This window comes from Patella vulgata, chromosome 4 (assembly GCF_932274485.2).
Source record: "Patella vulgata chromosome 4, xgPatVulg1.2, whole genome shotgun sequence".
Lineage (NCBI taxonomy): Eukaryota > Metazoa > Mollusca > Gastropoda > Patellidae > Patella > Patella vulgata.
The window spans coordinates 75,860,710-75,878,815 of NC_065882.2; the positions used below are offsets into that span (position 1 = coordinate 75,860,710).

Here is an 18,106-nt window from a genome sequence, read left to right on the forward strand (position 1 = left end):
CCAGTGTGTTCACAACTCTTTACAGACTACGGGCAGACTACATTCTGCTGTCAATTTTTTGATTAAGACAATTTTATCAATGCTAAAACTAAAGTGTGATAAAATTAAGCATTGCTTACAATCTGGTTTAAAATTTCTTAACGAGCAAGAAATATTTAAATATTAGCTTAAAGGAGCTAAGTCTCTAACTCAATATCCAAAATTTTCAACATTTAAAACACAGATTATTTGTCAATTTAAAACAACATTGATGCTGTGATCTTACCGGAAAAGGGTGGGCTTCTGATGTCCAATATTTAAGACAAAATAAATATTTTAGCATTGGTACACGAATCGTGTACCATAATGCGTTTCAGCCCCAGTTCTAGCAAGAGACTAGAGGAACGAGGCTAGACATATTGCACCAAACCAAACGGCTTATGTAGACTGGAATAACCAGACGCTAGGAATTTGCACTCGATTGAGACTGCCGGCTTATTTCTCGGAACATAACCGATTTGAAATTATAGTAAAAACGGAAACGATTGAATGTAAATCAGTTTATATACATTCATATTACGGTATTATATGAGTTGCGACCCACTTGTGTCAATTTCTAGGTCCCAAATATTAGCGATTTAGCTCCTTTTAATTAGTAATTATACCTTTCATCATATAACTTATAAGCTATTATTGTTTCCATGAACAGTGGCTAGTTTTTTTATCACATAGCTACAAGTTGTGACTGGTGTCATGTAAGGAGCAGGATAATTATGCTTACTCTTTCTAAAACGGGTGTGTGGGGGGGGGGGGATGGTCGAATGGTTAGCGTGCGTTGTATCATAGGGTCTGTCATTCATTGAGTCATATCCCAGGTTGTACATGACAAGGAGTAGGGTCGCCTGTTCAACCTTTTGGGTTTTCTCTGGGTCCTCCGGTTTCCTCCTACTGCTAAAGACCCCTACGTGCAAGCGAATTCTCTCTCTCTCTTGTGGTGACAATCAAAAATAAATTTAAAATACAACTGTTATGACAACCTAAAATAAAGCTAAGGTAAACGTGTCATAACAACCTAAAATACAGGTGTCATGAGAACTGAAAATAGAGGTGTCGTGATGAATAATTTAAAAAGATTAATGTATTTTTTTATGTCAGATAAAAACATCATTTGGTGTGGAGGATCAAAGACACTGATCATGTTGATGAAACAAGCGTCAATGAATTCCTGTATAGCAAATATTTTCAGACTTCTAGGACAATGGATTTCAACATTTTCTGTATTATTTTACATCTTAAAATTACCTGGTAAGATTTTTAATTTCATTTTAGTTTAGTTAGCCCCATGATCTGAATTCTGTGATTGCTCCAATTTTCAGATACTTATGTTTGGCTATCAAAAAATTGTAACTCACATGCATGGTATTCGTGCTGAATACATCTGATTGGCTAAATAGATACTACTTTCAATTTATCAGACTACAAGTTCACATGATCAGGTATAGAAGTTGTTATGTAGGAGCCTTATAGTGAGATCTAGAATTCAAATAGTCTTCAATATTATACGCATGTGTGCTAAGTGAAACTTGATCACAATTGAATGGGGCCCAATCTGATTAAAACAAAGATCCTATTTCGTTTTGTTTTTATAGTTCAAAATTTCGTTTTACTTGTCTTTACAACACTAGGATCTGGAAGAGTTGTTATCATTGACGTGTTCTGAATGATGTGAGCTATTAGCCAATGAAACGATCTGTTACGGCTAGCTTTAGGCATTTTTGCACAGAACTGTCGGTAATCCACTAGTAACATCAATGCTGATTGGTTAATCAAATGTCTGAATCATAGAGTCAAAAGCCGCTCGTATGACCTCTGACGCGACCTATTGCTACAAACAGTCAGATCTTCGTGTAGTGTAGACCATCGAAAGTATAAAAAAAAAACGAAACGAAATATAGATCTGAATTTTAATCAGATTGAATGGGGCCCGAAATAAGGTAAATTTCACTTTCAAAACCACCAGGATGCCAGACCAGTGAGACCACAGATGTTACAGTTACATGCTCATCTATCATTTTAGTCTGGCAGCCAATTACCTACATGTATTGTGTGCAAACATACATTTATTACTATGTAATGGAAAAACTCTTTTGGAATAAAATTTGATAATAAAGAAAATTATTTATTCATGTCACTGTTTATCTAATAATTTGTTTATATGTCATGTACCAACATATATTTAAGGGTCGCCTGTCCAACCTCGCGGGTTTTCTCCGGGTCCTCCGGTTTCCTCCCACTGCTAAAGACCCCTATGCGCAAGCGAATTATTGAAATAAAATTAAACCATATGTTAGTCCCGAAATGACCTAGTTTGTGTCGAGTGGACGTTAAACCCCATTTCTCTCTCTCTCACCAACCTATATTTAATGTGGAAGTATATTGATGTTACCTTAATCCATTATCTCTCTACCATTTCATCTAAACATTCTATAGGTCAAGAGTTAATGGAGAACTCTATCCAAATTCAGAAGTTTTTGATATTTACATTTAAATTTGTAAAAGCTTGAGAATGAAATACAGAGCAGTCAGTGGGATTTGTCAATTGATGTTTCCAGCCATTAATTGTGAAATTTTTTGATCAAATTTTTTAAAACATAGGGCTATTGTTGAGTTGGTTCTAAGGAGTAACCCTGTTGAAATTCAAAATCTATTGATAGCAAAACGCTGAGTTATCCCTTCTGTTTATGTTCAAATCTGTGAAATCTTGTGATACATGACAGATTCCTGGTAAGAATTTTTTGGAAGTCAGTTAGATTAGTCCTTGTGTCATAATAAAGAAACATTGAATTTCAAAATTTGGGAATCACAATTTTGGACAAGTTGTCGTTCCATTCGCATTTTTATGTTTTTGTGAAGTCATACAGGACAGAGTTCTATACATGATTGTTGGTTTTTATAAAACTTGCTTAGCAGGATTTATTGACATTGATTTAAAAGCTAAAATGGATGACTATGCTGCTGGTAGGTGTATTAATGGGCTTGAGAAGCTCCTTTCTATGTTTATTTATATTACAGATATTATAAATGCTGAGATTCTTGCTATTCATGTCGTCTTGAATAAAACATGTGATGATTGGGCAAGTCTAAACTGGAACCAGAAACCACAATTTTTAAGTGAAACATCTCGATGTCAGTTGACAACGGTTGCATTAAAAACAAACTCAACAGATATTCAGTCAATTTATCCAAGAGATTATCAGGAGTTAAAATTAACAAAGTTAAAAGAAAATTCACCGTATATGTTTTATATGCTGTGTGATAGAGTTTATATATCAAATAATGTTTCCTTTGTCACAGGTAAGTTTTGGTTTTAAAAACCCATTTCTAGACTCTGAAGTGGCTAGGAATAATGATAAGGCCTCAAGTTCACAAAGCATTCTCAGACTTAACTTAAGAATTTACTCAACTTTCAATCACTGTTTATGAGAAATATCTTTGATCCAGAAACAAAAAACTTTGCACATAGTTTCTTATTGATGTATTTGATATATTAAAACAACAAAAGTTTCATAAAGGGCTATATCTTAGTTAAAATAAATTTTTAACCTAAGTCTGAGAATGTTTTGTGAACTCAGGGCCAGGTATCTTAAAACCAATGATCATCATTCTGGAAATTGCAATATTGTGAAAGTGGACTCAATAAAAGGAAAATTAATCCAAAAATGGTTTAATTCTATTCCATATGATATGATGAATTGGCAATTGAACAGCAATCAGCATCCTGTGCTATAAGGATGGTTAAAATATTTTGATGGGCCTCTTTTTAACCCTTACCGATATACTAGTTGCTTTGCACATAAAAGGTGCAGAACGGAGGGCCTGACAAGGACAGCTGTCTAGTCCTTCGGATGAAACGAAAAAACGAAACGTAAAAGATCCCTTGGCAGTTGGAATTCAATATAAGAGTAGGCGATAGTGCCGCTGCCCGGGCAAAATTTCCCTCAAAGCACACTGTATGGCGTATGCCCGTCTTCATTAGCCCAGTATAGGAGCAGAACAGTAGGACGTTAAACCCCATTTCATTTCATTTCTTGCACATAAAAAAACCATTGGCAGTTGGAATTCGACCAAGAGTAGGTTTACCAACTGCATGGGATGTTCTTGTCTTTATTGGCCTGTTCGTATGGAAAAGTAATACGTTAAACCTAAATTCATTTCCAGTGTAATGGATGTATGACCATAATGGCAGGTTCCCACTGTCGTGCAATGCGTTACAATGGAATTGTCCCTATTGATTCCACAATCTGCTTCGTACAGAAACGTTTGGACACGTTTCGATACTATCGACACGATTGCTACGACTGGCCTCAATATATGATAAGACCTGATAGGACCACCATCGTTACTCCATGATTAAAATTACGATTTCAATCGTAGCAGTGGGAGGTGATGGCCGAAAAGTTAGCGCATGCGCGTTGTATCACAAGGTCTTTCATTGAGTCAATTTGTGTGGTTTCGATTCCCTGGTTGTACGTGACAAGGAATAGGGTCGCCTGTCCAACCTTGTAGTTTTTCTTGCGTCCTCCGGTTTCCTCCCACTGCTAAAGACCCCCACACACAAGCAAATTATTGAAATAAAATTGAACCATGTTAGTCCATAAATGACCTAGTTTGTGTCAAGTGGACCTTAAATCTCTCTCTCTGTCTCTCTCTGTCTCTCTCTCTCTCTCTCTCTCTCTCTCTTTATTTCCTTTCTTGTTTTACTTAACTTGACTCCATTGATTTCCTTTTACAGGTTCTAAGTGTTCCACACATGAAGATGATTCTACTCCATATTTTGTAAAAGAACCAGAAATGGCCGTAGAAATACCAGTATCATTATCAGATATAGTTCTCGGAACTGTTTTTGCACTAGTAGGACTTATAATCATTTGTGTCTTTCTTTATCATTTTTGGAAAAGTTATGTTCGTAGACAAAGAATTAATAGAATTTTCAGGTTAGTAATTATATATAAATGTTATATGCAGGGGGACCGCAACACACAAAAAAACAAAACTGGGGACATAACACTCATACTACACAGACATTGTAAGCAATAAACAACAAACGCATAGATCAAATCAAGAGAATGGAATTAGATCAGGCTGGTTTGTTTTAGGTTTGGAGGCACTCTTGAAAGATATTGTGTTTCAATCGTGGGGGGTGGATGGCCGAATGGTTAGAGCATGCACGCTGTATCATAAGGTTTGTCATTGAGTCAACTCATGTGGTTTCGATTCCCTGGTTGTATGTGACAAGGAGTAGGGTCGCTTGTCCAACCTCAGGGTCCTCCGGTTTCCTCCCACTGCTAAAGACCCCTACGCACAAGCAAATTATTGAAATAAAATTGAACCATATGTTAGTCCCGAAATGACCTAGTTTGTGTCAAATGGACATTAAACCCCACCATTCCTGTCTCTCTCATTCAATCATGTTAGATCCCATTGTTGGCCGAGAAAGTGGGTTTATCCTTGTTAGTGGTAAGGCTGAGACAAAAAACAGGCCCCGAGTTCACAAAGCATTCTCAGAACCAAGTTAAGAATTTACTCAACTTTCAATCATTGTTTATGAGAAATATCTTTGATCCAGAAACACAAAACTTTGCACATAGTTTCCTATTGATGTATTTGATACATTAAAACAACAAAAGTTTTATAAAGGGCTATATTTTAGTTAAAATAAGGCAAACAATTTTGAGTAAATTCTTAACTTAAGTCTGAGAATGTTTTGTTAACTTGGTGCCAGATCTTATGTACTTGTTGGCAAGTGCATAAAAGAACCCTTGACAGTTGGAATTCAAAATGAAAGAAGGCCATACAAAATGTCGGCCAAAATTTCCCTCATAGGACACAGCATGGCGTATGCCGTCTTTATTAGTCCAATTGGTGCAGGAAGTATACGTTAATCCTCATTTCATTTTGTAAACAAACACCAATGCACACCCTGAAAACCAGTTTTAAAATAATCCCGCCAAAGATGTCACTTAGAATACTCAAAAATCATTAAAATCAGTATTTTAAAAAAATTAAACAGACATTTTATTTTTCAGAGTAGTACATTTATCATTTTTATTTCAGGGAAGTGGAAACCGATCCGTTTACATATTTACAAAATCATATGGAAGAACAAAGTGCCGTTAATCTATAACAACACAGGCGTGATGGAAATGTAGATCTGTATATATTACTTCATCCCAATCATTTTTAATAAACAAAACAATTTACGAAATCCAAATGAGAAACCACTTCAGAGCATGTCTTCCTGATTGTTGATTGAAGGACATTACATACATGCACTTAATTTTTATATGACCACATTTGTCGTACATTGACATCACCCATGTCCATATGTCCGTCCCAAAGCAATTGTGGATGCTGTCGAAGAGAAACTTCTCATCTAATTGACTGTGTTTATGTTCATGAGGTGAATATTTGGTCCCTTGATCACTTATGTTCCTAATAGTAAGTGCAGGGGACTGCACCACACATAATTACACAAAACAAATGTACGGACAAGACACAATATGCAGAAATCACAAACAAACGTACATATCAGATAAAGTGAATAGATCCAGGGGCTAGCCGAATAGATCCCGGGCCTGTAGTGATACAGACTTCACTCAAATTTGAAAACAATCAGGGATGTAACTGTTACACGGAGAAACCATTGTGTAATAGCAGCATGAGTCATGATCTGCTATATTTTACATGAAATATGAATGTAAGCACATTGAAGTAAAAATTACCTGTACACAAGTAAACATATCGGTGAAATGTATAAAAAACGAGGTACTACAGGTAATCTAAAACTAAATGCTCTATGTTATTTGTTAAGTGAGAAACATTTTAAGTGTTCAAAAGAATTGAGGTATATTGACTATAAAGTTAGGGCATATGTTCCATTTACCAGAAAAACAGAGGAGATGGAGAAGTATCTCGATTTATTAATTAACGGTTCACGATTGTTTAAGTTAGAGCTAGGAAGAACTGAAACCTATCAAATTTTAATTATTTCTGATGTCAATGATTAACTAATGGATTGTTGCCCTTGATAAGCTTTTAGTGTCTTGTAAGAGCCCCCACTACTAACAAAAGAATAAAAATGTGATTACCTTTATGGACTGCTCAGACGACTTAGCTGCTGACGGTGTATGTTTCATTGGCTGCCAACCTATCTTTTAAAGTGAAACATATCGACATTAGGTTATTCTTTGTATTCTTAATAACCTTTATCAAATCACCTTAATTGATAAAATGTATGTATATATGAATACATGTAGATGGGGTTTAACATCTGCTCAACACAAATTAAATCATTTTGTGACTAACAATTACATTTTATATCATCATTTGCTTGCGTGCTGGGGTCTTTTAGAGTGGAAGCATAATGGAGGACCCACAGAAAACCCATGACGTAAGGCTCATGACAAACCTTCCCATGGTACTGTTAAACATGTAGGTATCACATGAACCTATGTTCCATACTGATCAGCAGTGAATATTCGCTATCCCACTACAATCACTGAGAGGGAAGTATTGGGAAAATATATTAAGGTGTTTGAAGTATATCTGTAAAAAATAATTCCTATTTAGTGTAAATGGATATATAAAATGAGTAAAAGTTCATCCAGATTTTCCGGCGTGGTTCCCCCTTGTCAGTGATGCAGGACGGAAGGGCTGACAAGGACAGCTGTCTAGTCCTTCGGATGAGATGAAAAACCAAGGTCCCGTGTATACATTAGAATGCACATAAAAGATCCCTTGGCAGTTGGAATTCGATATAAGAGTAGGCGATAGTGCCACTGCCCGGGCAAAATTTCCCTCATCGCACACTGTATGGCGTATGCCCGTCTTCATTAGCCCAGCATAGGAGCAGAACAGTAGGACGTTAAACACCATTTCATTTCATTTCTCAGATACCTGTAGTATCATACAATTCCTAGTAAAGCCCACTTATTAATACAACATGGTAATTAACATCATAATTTATGGAATTCCATACCATTAAGTCTAAAATGTGCCCCCTTCACTGGAATCATTCAAATCGAGATTAAAGACTCATCTGTTTGAATGTGAATACAGTTGTATTTGACTGAATATACTGTTGTGTAAATGGTGAAAGATACACAGTGTACATAGTGTTTGGCGCTTTGAGCATGCATACGTGTATGGAAATTTGCACATTATAAATATACACTATTATTATTATTATCTGTCTCTATTGGGTGATCTAACACATGAACTTTGGATCATAAGGTCTGTCATTGAGTCAAGTCGCAGGTTTTTGATCCCAAGGTTGTCTGTGACAAGTGTAGGGTTACCTGTCCAACCTCGTGTTTTTTCTGTTGGTTCTCTGGTTTTCTCCCACTGCTAAAGACCCCTACACACAAGTAAATTATTGAAATAAAATTGAACCATGTTAGTCCCAAATTAGTGTTTACTGGACATTGAACCAAATTTATCTCTCTCTTGTCTTGGTTACCTCGTGTTTAAGTTACATAATATATATTTCTATATTATACTGATATATGTAATAGAAAGTGTGTTCATGATTTCTGTCTGTAATATTTCAAATTTTATTCTTTTCACCCCCTTAAGCCCTAAAGATGGTTGTTTTAAAACCAGAAATAATGTTTATTTAGGAGGCTAAAGAACATTTTTTAGGTAGCCTCACCCCATAAAACCACAAAAGTTTTATAATGGGCTACATTTTAGTTAAAATAAGACAAACAATAGAGTAAATTCTTAACCTAAGTCTGAGAATGTTTTGTGAAACCGACACCTGATTATCTGGGGCCTGTTTCACGAAATTTTAACTAAGATAAAATCCAGATTTTAGTAATTTGATTGGGTAATATTAGATTGATTTTAGTGCTTAGCCAATCAAAATTGAAGTATCTACAAAAATTTGGATTTTATCTTTAGTTAAGATTTCGAGAAACAGGGCCCAGTTACTGTATTAAACATATTTAAAGAGTATTTATCATATTTTACTTGCCAGTTTGTTAAATATGTCACCAAGCTTGTTTGATAGATGTATATTTTGTATGTGCTATTTTTGCGTTGATTAAAGTATGGCTTCTTAAAGTATTTGTTAAAACCACAGATCTTCATTTGAGAGATTTTGAATCGCTTTCAAATTGAAATATTCTGAAAGTTGAAAGGGATATCAGTCAAAAAACAAAGCTAATTTCACAACTTGAATTCAATAGGATTAAAGGAGACCCCTAAAAAACTTGTCCACATTGATAGGTGGCTCTGCAGAGGATGGCAAATTTTGTAAAAATTTCAATTCATTATATCTTTGTAAATACTGAATGAAAGTCAACCATTTACAGGAGGTGGTGGCCAAATGGTTAACGCATGTGTTTGATCATAAGGTCTGTCATTGAGTCAAGTGGCATGGTTTTGATTCCCTGCTTGTACGTGACAAGGAGTAGGATCGCTTGTCCAACCTCATGGGTTTTCTCCAGGGCCTCTGATTTCCTCCCACTGCTAAAGACCCCTACACGCTAGCAAATTATTGAAATAAAAATGAACTATATGTCAGTCCCGAAATGACCTAGTTTGTGTCAAGTGGACATTAAATTAAACCCCTTTTCACAATATTGGAGTTTGCAAGGGATTCAAAATCTCTCAGAAGGCAATCAGCGACTTTAGTTGGAAGAACAATGGGTCATTTAGCCCTTACAATTCATGTATATACATGTATATAGATCGTTTGACAGCCTCACAGGAGTTATATATAGAATTACTTTTTTGCTGATGGCAGCATTTCTTTACTTAATTTCCCTACTTATATAACCATTAATTGATTTGTATACATATTGTTACTGTATCTATTTGTAAAGCCTAGCACAGACGATGGAACATTTATGTTGACAAACAAAAATACCAAACAAATATTTTTATTTTTGTTGTCCGCAGATGACAAACATGGTCCCCCAGACGAACAAATGTTTTAAGTCGAACAATAAGTTTAGCGCCACATAAAATCACTGCAGACACAATCATTGTAACGCAGACAAACTAATGTTTTAGCTTAAACAATACCCTACTGCCCATATGTGTCATTGATACTGCCACATAAAATCATGTGATTTCAAAATGGCATACATATCACATGACATTTGAATATCATGTGATATGTATGTGATCATTATTCAAATTACTTTATTCTGAGCAAAGTTTACAATGTTTATAGATTTGACAAGATGTGTGCATTGTGCGGTGCTTTTTATTCAAGTCTTAGTCTCACTTCTACATTTTTAAATTAAATCATTAAATGGCCAAACCAAATAATTTATATAACATTTCAGGCCTAAAGAAAGACCAGCAATAGGAAGATCTTGAATAATGCCTGTTTAAAGTTTGTTAAAATACAGATGTGACGTCATCCTTTGATGTTGGAGTACCATTATTTCAAATAATCGTACGGGCAATGTGCCAAGCGTAACTTTGTAAAATATTGAACTCGAGTGACGTATTTCATTGCAAAGCATGTGCAAGTGTCTGTTTTTTAAGTTGTTTAATGGTCTCGAGCTTACGACATTGCGTAATATATTGTAAAAACATTAGGGCCTCACGGCCCTCATGTTGTTACAATATATTACTTAATGTCTCGCTCTTAACCATTAAACAATACTTAATACCACTAACCTGGAGGTCCCATGTTCTTCTGGATTTTCTGGTATTGTTCCCCCTTGTCAGAGGTGCAGTATGGGGGGGCCTGACAAGGGACAGCATAGTTATTCGGATGGGACAAAAAAACCAAGGTCCTGTGTAGTATATGTACACATTGGGGTGCATGTAAAAGAACCCTTGACAGTTGTAATATTGAAATAAGAGTAGCCCATAGTGCTGTTGTCCGGACAAAATTTCCCTCATAGCACACTGTATGGTGTACGCCGGTCTTCGTTAGCCCAGTCCGTGCAGAATAGTAGGACGATTTGTTGGGTTTAGTGTGTTGATTGGAGGATTGTTCCAAATTTTAAATCTACAGAAAAAGCCAATGTTCAGAAATAATCAATGGTTGGTCCATGTGTCGAAACAGTAATCAAAACATAGACTAAAATCTTTTCAAACAAAATTTTGATGATGTGGAGCTTTTCCTGTCTCTAATGGTTAATACACACATCAGGTCAACCTAATGTAATACTTTATTTTGGTCTATATGAAAAAGGTTTAACCCCCTTAATTTAAAAGCTATAACTTCATCAATGCAAAAGTTTAATCTCATATCATTCAACTTAATTTGATGCTTTTTCTACAAACTATTTTTTTTTTTTTTTTAACATAATCTTTGAGTGGCATTTAGCGATGGCAAACACATTAACAGAACACAGTTTTTATATGATACAATCACTAGTTTATTCTAGATTATGAAGAGTGATTGTATCCCATAAAAACTGTGTTCTGTTAATATTTTTTTTTTAGGTTGTCATATTTTATTTCAGTCCACAGTCCACAAGTTATTAATGTTTAATTTTTACATTTATTTTTATTGTTTATTTATAAGATCTGTTTATGATAATGAATATATATATATATGTGTAATATTTATGTATGCCTAACAAACTCCATTAAACGATATATCTTGCCTTTCCATTCATTTGTTATGGTTGTGTTCTTTTCATCGTTTTCAAATGTTACAGATTATTTTCATATTAAAATAACTTATAAAACAGCACAAAGATGGAGATCACATCCAGCACTGGCCACATTGTCATTTCACGTTTGAAAAAAATTGAATCCTGTTTTTCCGAACACAAAAGAGGAAGCCATAAAATGCTAGAATATGGCCCCTCCCATAAGAGGAGGCAGGAAGGGTGGGTGGGTTTGTACTATTGTACACAGTGAATTATTTTCCCAGTTATAAGCAATGTTTAAAGGAGCTAAATCGCTAATATTTGGGACCTAGAAACGCATATAATAATGTAATCTGATTGTATATAAACTGATTTACATCCAATTGTTTCCTTTTTGACTCTAATCTCAAATCAGTTATGTCCAGCGAAATACAGCATGTGTCTCAACCCTACAGCAATTTCTAGCGTCTGGTTATTCCAGTCTATTAAGCAGGCTCTCCAGTTGAATATGTCTAGCCTCGTTCTTTCTGGTCACTTGTTGCAAATGACGCTAAAACGCACTATGGTACACGATTCGTGTACCAATGGTAAAATATTTATTATGTCTTAAATATTGGATATCAGAAGCCTGCCTTTTCCTGGTAAGATCACAACATCAATGTTGATTTGAATTGACAAATAATTCGTATTTTCAACGTGTAAGACTTTTGATGATATTGAGTTAGAGACTTAGCTACTTTAAAACATACCCCAGACCACAACGTTGTGTATTTTTATGGTTAATGGTAACATTGTCAGGGAAATTTGTGCTGACGGCAACGTTCCTTGTTCGAAACATATAACTCCCAACATGAGTCCTGTATCGGAAAGATATGGAAATGAAAGGACTATTCCAGATAAAATGGACTTGAACCCCTCTACTTTCATCGGTACTCTTGAAAAATACTTTTAAGGTTTAATTTAAAGCCCTAATATCGTCAAGGCACGTCTATCTACATCTGACTTCAAGATTTTTTAAAAAGGCAAATAGTAATGATACAGAGATCTCATGCGTACGCATAATATAACATCGAACAGAAATCAAACTGTTTGGTAAGATAAACACATAACATATAAACGACTGAAACATGCTGTGAATTGAACTAATTCTTAAATAACCAACTTTGTGCTCGAGAGTCGCCTCTACGAAACTTTTTTATAATCCTGTTTTAATCAATTAATACCCAAGAACTGTTAAAGTATTCCAAGCCTTATTGATCCAAATTTACTTTTCCATGTTCTAGATTTTTCACTGTTAAAGAATTCCGAGCCTTATTAATCCAAATTTACTTTTCCACGTTCTAGATTTTTCACTTGCCATATTATGAGATCTAAAAAGCCAATTTCTAGAATTGTTAGTTTTACTTAAGAATACTTTAATCAACTGTTAGAACTGTACAAAAAGACAAGAATTTTTTAGATGTCAAGAGGTGTGAAAATACGAGACTGGTGTCAACGGCGGCGTGTCAGAAGCATCAACAAATACTGATCATTTATCATCTTTTATAAACCTGTAACGGTAAATCTCTTTGATCTTTGGGGTATGACTTGCGGTCTGAAAGTCGGGGGCGGCTTTGGATATATACAGTGACATTTGGGGCTATTCTTTTGAAAGTTTTTCTTTAAATCTGTAACGGGTTATTCTTCCAGGGTAGGTTTTTTTTCCATAAGAAAACATGATATAAAGTTTTTCTTACGGAATTCGGGGATATTCTCATCTTGCGTACATGTAAACATAGACGGTTTATAAGCAAGATAACGTCCTCGGTTTTTCTTTTTCTCTGGTTATTTTCTTCAGTCTTTCTTTCCCTAGCATAACCCCAGTCTATTCAGTTCCGAATGGCATACAATGCGCGGAAATGACATATAACGGCGATTACCGTGAAACTTTCATCTGAAATTTGAATTTTTTCTCTTTATGCCATGAACCGCGGGACCCTGCGTCTGGGCCCCTTAGGCCCATGCCTAAGCTGGGCATTGCACCCCCCCCCCACACTTGTTAGTGGTGCATGATTAACGGCCTTGCAAGGAAAACGTATAGTCCTTCGGACGGTATGAAAAATAACAAGGTTCCGTGTACTGTTGGCAACAAATGGAAATCTAATTAACAGCAGTTTTCAAGGCACGCATAAAAAAAACTAATTCACCAGATTTTGCATGATGAAATTAAGACCTGTAATTTTTAAATCACATAAATCAAATATATTATAAAGAACCTGTAATTACGTGCTGTGGTATTATGATATTATTATATATGACTTTTATAAACTACAGCCGATATTGAGGTAAGGTTATTGATACTAGACAATGGCTATTGTATGAATAGAATCATTATGAATAAAAACGGTGTCGTCCTTTGTCGATTCAAGAAAGCGTTGTCAGAGGGCTTAATAATTCGTTGTATACAAAACTAAGGAACAAACATATACATAGATTTCATAGTTAGAGTTCTTAGCAATGGTATTCATCGATCTTGTTTTATTAATGTTAGAAAGAGGAAAACAAACTTGAAGAAACTACTTCTCGGCTTTAAGTCATCTTATATCGGCAATATATCAATCACGTGTTGACAGTCTTCGTATCGATCAGTTAAGATATTAAACAGCGTATAAAATAACGTTAAGGATAGCCATACTCTGGTGATAAGTGCTCGTTCAGGAATGTTTGAAGTTGACGACCCGTTATTACACCCTTAACAACAGGTGAATAGTTTGATAGCCAGGGTTTAAAATATCATTATGTGTTACCTGATAGTGGATTTAATTTAGGGTATATTCGAATATAAGATACTAATCATAAATATTACTGAACGGTTGACTACTGTTTCAGTAGATATTATGAGTGTGGACGGGCTCAAATGTTATTTGTGTGCGCCGTTTCTTGGTTTTTTAAACTTTCATCAGAGATCATTCCTTCAAAAGCAATGAGAAATGTTATAAATCTTGTTGTATATGTAGTGTAGTAGATTAACGGAATCAGATACTGTCCAAGATATATTTGCTATGGGAAGGGAATTATCAAGCTGAACACTATAACCAAAGTAAAATGTTATCGCAGGAATATCCAAAATTACAGATAGATCTGACTTCTATCCACGAGGAAGATCTCACAAAATCAACCAGACTGTCGGAAGTGAGGAAGGGGGCAGATTTTACCAAAATGGTAAATCAGTTGGCGGATCAGCAATGGCGTGGAACCAATGTCATGCCACGTATTATGGAGACAGAAGAGAGAGAGACACCAAGGAAAGACGGAGATGGGGCCCCGTTTAAACTGGAAGATTCAACCTATAATGTTTATGAACCCAAATTGAAAATGAACCAACCTCAATTTCAATTTGATGAACCCAAGTTGATGCAGATGACTAAGGTACCAGCTCCACCAAGAAGAACGACGCCCTTGGCACCGGTGTCGCGCCAAGGAGGATCGGGAAGATCGAGCATTGGAACTGTTTCCAGGGAGATACAGAACATACCCTCTAGACGGGACTCTTTGATATCGAGTATTCTGAACATCGAAACCACCAGCAATAAAAGCAACCGGAATCTTCAGAAAATAAACAACAACAACATCAACAACAATAATATCAACAACATTTTAAACAGCAACAAAGCAGTTCTGCCAGATATCAGTGGGCAAAGTTTCAGAGATCGTTCATCTTCTGTGGATCTAAAGGAATTATACTATTTCAACACGTGGGGATCCCGCGATCTCGGATTGGATTCTAAACTGGTGCCAGATGAGGTGCCACGTGTTATAGCACCTAAACAATCCGTTCCTTCCAGCAGAGTTGGATCCCAAGGCCGCGATCGACAACTTAGAACTGAGACTGACTTTAGATCAAGAAATGGATTAGTTCGGATTGTTAAACCGCATAAACCGCTACCACCAATTGCGAGGACCGAATATCCAGAAGCAGACCCGGCCTATGATCTTGACAATTTAGGACGAGAAAAGACTTATGTGACCCTCAAACGAATTGACCAAATACTAAATCCCCAACAAGCGTTTGTTAAAAGTGAACTTAATTCTTCTGAATTTGGAATATTAGGCTCAGGTTCGACAACTCCGAAATCGGTTAAAAAGAAGAAACGGGAAAACGTGGATAAAGTCGTGAAGTCGTTCGATGGAATACTAGACCATTCTAAGAATAATGCCAGTTATATCAATCATTCTGGTGGCGTAACTGTGGTGCACACATATCCCAGTGGACATCATTCACACCCACATCAAACTGCGCAATATCCACACACTTTTCAAAATGCGCAACATCCTTATCCCAACGGGCAGCATCCACACACGTCACAAAATGTGCAACATCCTTATCCAAACGGACAGTATCCACACACTTTTCCGACTAGGCAGCCACACCCGCCCACAAAAGCTGCCTCTAAGCCATCCTCTCGTATCAGTAGCAAAAATCCGAACCGTTCTCTATCTCCTGTTCTGAAATGTTTAGATACCGAAAAAGTAACATCTTACGAAAAATGTATGAAATGGGTTGATAAATGTAGTGAGTGGTATGACTGAAGATGACTGAAATTCGATACCAATTCGTTTAAAAACCACAGAGTTTTGTGGCTCCGGTTTAATATTTTGGGTAAATCGTAACGTTTTACGTGACTATAGAAAACGCAAAGCAATGGATAGTGATTACTGTACAAGAAACTGGACAGAGTCGTTGTCTTGAAGAATTATAATTTCTTATCAACCGATTGCATAGCTATGTTTAATGTTTCAAAATGAAATTATCTGAGAGAATAAAGGAATGAATCGTGGTATACTTAACATTATTAGGCCTACTTTTATTTATATTTTTAAATTTAAAAAAAGAAATGTTCGGAGGATCATGTCTCAAGCATTGGATGATTATACATTATAATTCGTATAATGTGCTGAGTGGCAATTAACAGTGTGGATCGAATGGACAACACTATTTATAATTAACCTACCTACGTTATAATATTTCTATGAATGGATGTGTATATATATAACAATATGTATTGTAGACTATAAGATTGGTTACTTGGTGTTATATTGTTATAGTCTATAATGACCAGATATATACTGTGATAAAAAGCGTATTGTGATATATTAATAGGACTGTCTATATATTTATATTGTTGACCGTAAACATAAATATACCATACCCATATACAATAACCATAAAGTTTGCGTGTTTGTTGTTAATCAGGAGTGCAGGATGGTAAGGGACAACGTATAGTCGTTCGGATGGGACGTAAAAGATCCCTTGACAGTTGGAATTCGATATAAGAGTAGGCCGTAGTGTCGCTGTCCGGGCTGTATGGCGTCTGCCCGTCTTCATTAGCCCAGGTAATCAGGAATGAACCATTTTATAGACATTGGATTTTGTTCCATGACAACAGCTTCAGGCCGTTTGCAATAACATTTTTTAAAAGTAACCATGTTTCAAAGAGTTCCGTTATGTGCTATGAGCACGATTTGTGGATTTGGCGCTATATAAATGGACATATTATTATTATTTTTATTTATGTGTATATTTTTTATTTCAATTTGAGGGGGGGGGGGGGGAGGTAACGTCCACTTGCCATCACAAACTAGGTCATTTCGGGACTAACACATGGTTCAATTTTATTTCAATAATTCGCTTGCGCTTAGGGGTCTTTAGCAATGGGAGGAAACCGGAGGACCCGGAGAAAACCCACGAGGTTGGACAGGCGACCCTACTCCTTGTCACGTACAACCGGGGAATCGAAACCCCGCCAGTTGACTCAATGACAGACCGTATGATACAGCGATACAGCGCGCGCGTGCTAACCATTCGGCCATCCAACCCCCCTTGTTAGAAATGTAGATTAAATGTAAAATAATTTAAATACGGTATCCCAATTCTTTCATAAAACAGTTTGTGCCCGGCTATTGTCTTGAATTTTCTGCTTTAAAAAAAAATACAATTTTAGTCTTCCACCTCTAATATTTGCAAAAAACATCATATACACGAATTGGAATCGCGTCTTTTTAACAATTCCAATTATGTCGTTTTATGATGATAAACATTTTCTTGAGAGAAATGGGGTTGAACGTCCACCCGACACAAACTAGGTCATTTCGGGACTAACATATGGTTCAATTTTATTTCAATAATTCGCTTGTGCGTAGGGGTCTTTAGCAGTGGGAGGAAACCCGAGGACCCGGAGAAAACCCACATGATTGAACAGGCGACCCTAACCCCTTTCACGTACAACCGGGGAATTGAAACCACGCTAGTTGACTCAATGACAGACCTTATGATACAGCGCGTACACGCCAACCATTCGGCCATCCAACCCCACATACAATAATGGATCTAGGACATTGATTCTCAACCAGTGTGCCGCGTCAAACAGGTGTGCCGCGAGATCTTCCTAATTGTGCCGCGAAAGTTTTCATATATTAGCCCAGGTATGCCGCTATTTTTTCATGTGTTCCAAGGTGTGCCGTTG

At 36.2% G+C, this 18,106-nt stretch overlaps 1 protein-coding gene and 1 long non-coding RNA gene across 2 annotated transcripts; both read left to right on the forward strand.

The window, feature by feature from the left end:
* Window positions 1-283: 283 nt before the first annotated feature.
* Window positions 284-9,102, forward strand: LOC126819324 (uncharacterized). Its single transcript, XR_007679574.2, has 5 exons — window positions 284-530; window positions 1,135-1,284; window positions 3,052-3,333; window positions 4,772-4,973; window positions 6,094-9,102. It is a non-coding gene; the product is annotated as an uncharacterized LOC126819324 (long non-coding RNA).
* A 4,996-nt stretch (window positions 9,103-14,098) lies between these two features.
* On the forward strand, window positions 14,099-17,157 carry LOC126819303 (uncharacterized). Its single transcript, XM_050547286.2, has one exon. It carries the CDS (start codon window positions 14,688-14,690, stop codon window positions 16,170-16,172), a length of 1,485 nt encoding a protein of 494 aa, XP_050403243.2. The 5' UTR covers window positions 14,099-14,687; the 3' UTR covers window positions 16,173-17,157.
* Window positions 17,158-18,106: the final 949 nt, after the last annotated feature.

Coding starts and splice junctions, on each gene's coding strand:
- LOC126819303 (XM_050547286.2), top strand. CDS start 14,688: ATGTTATCGCAGGAATATCCAAAATTACAGATAGATCTGACTTCTATC.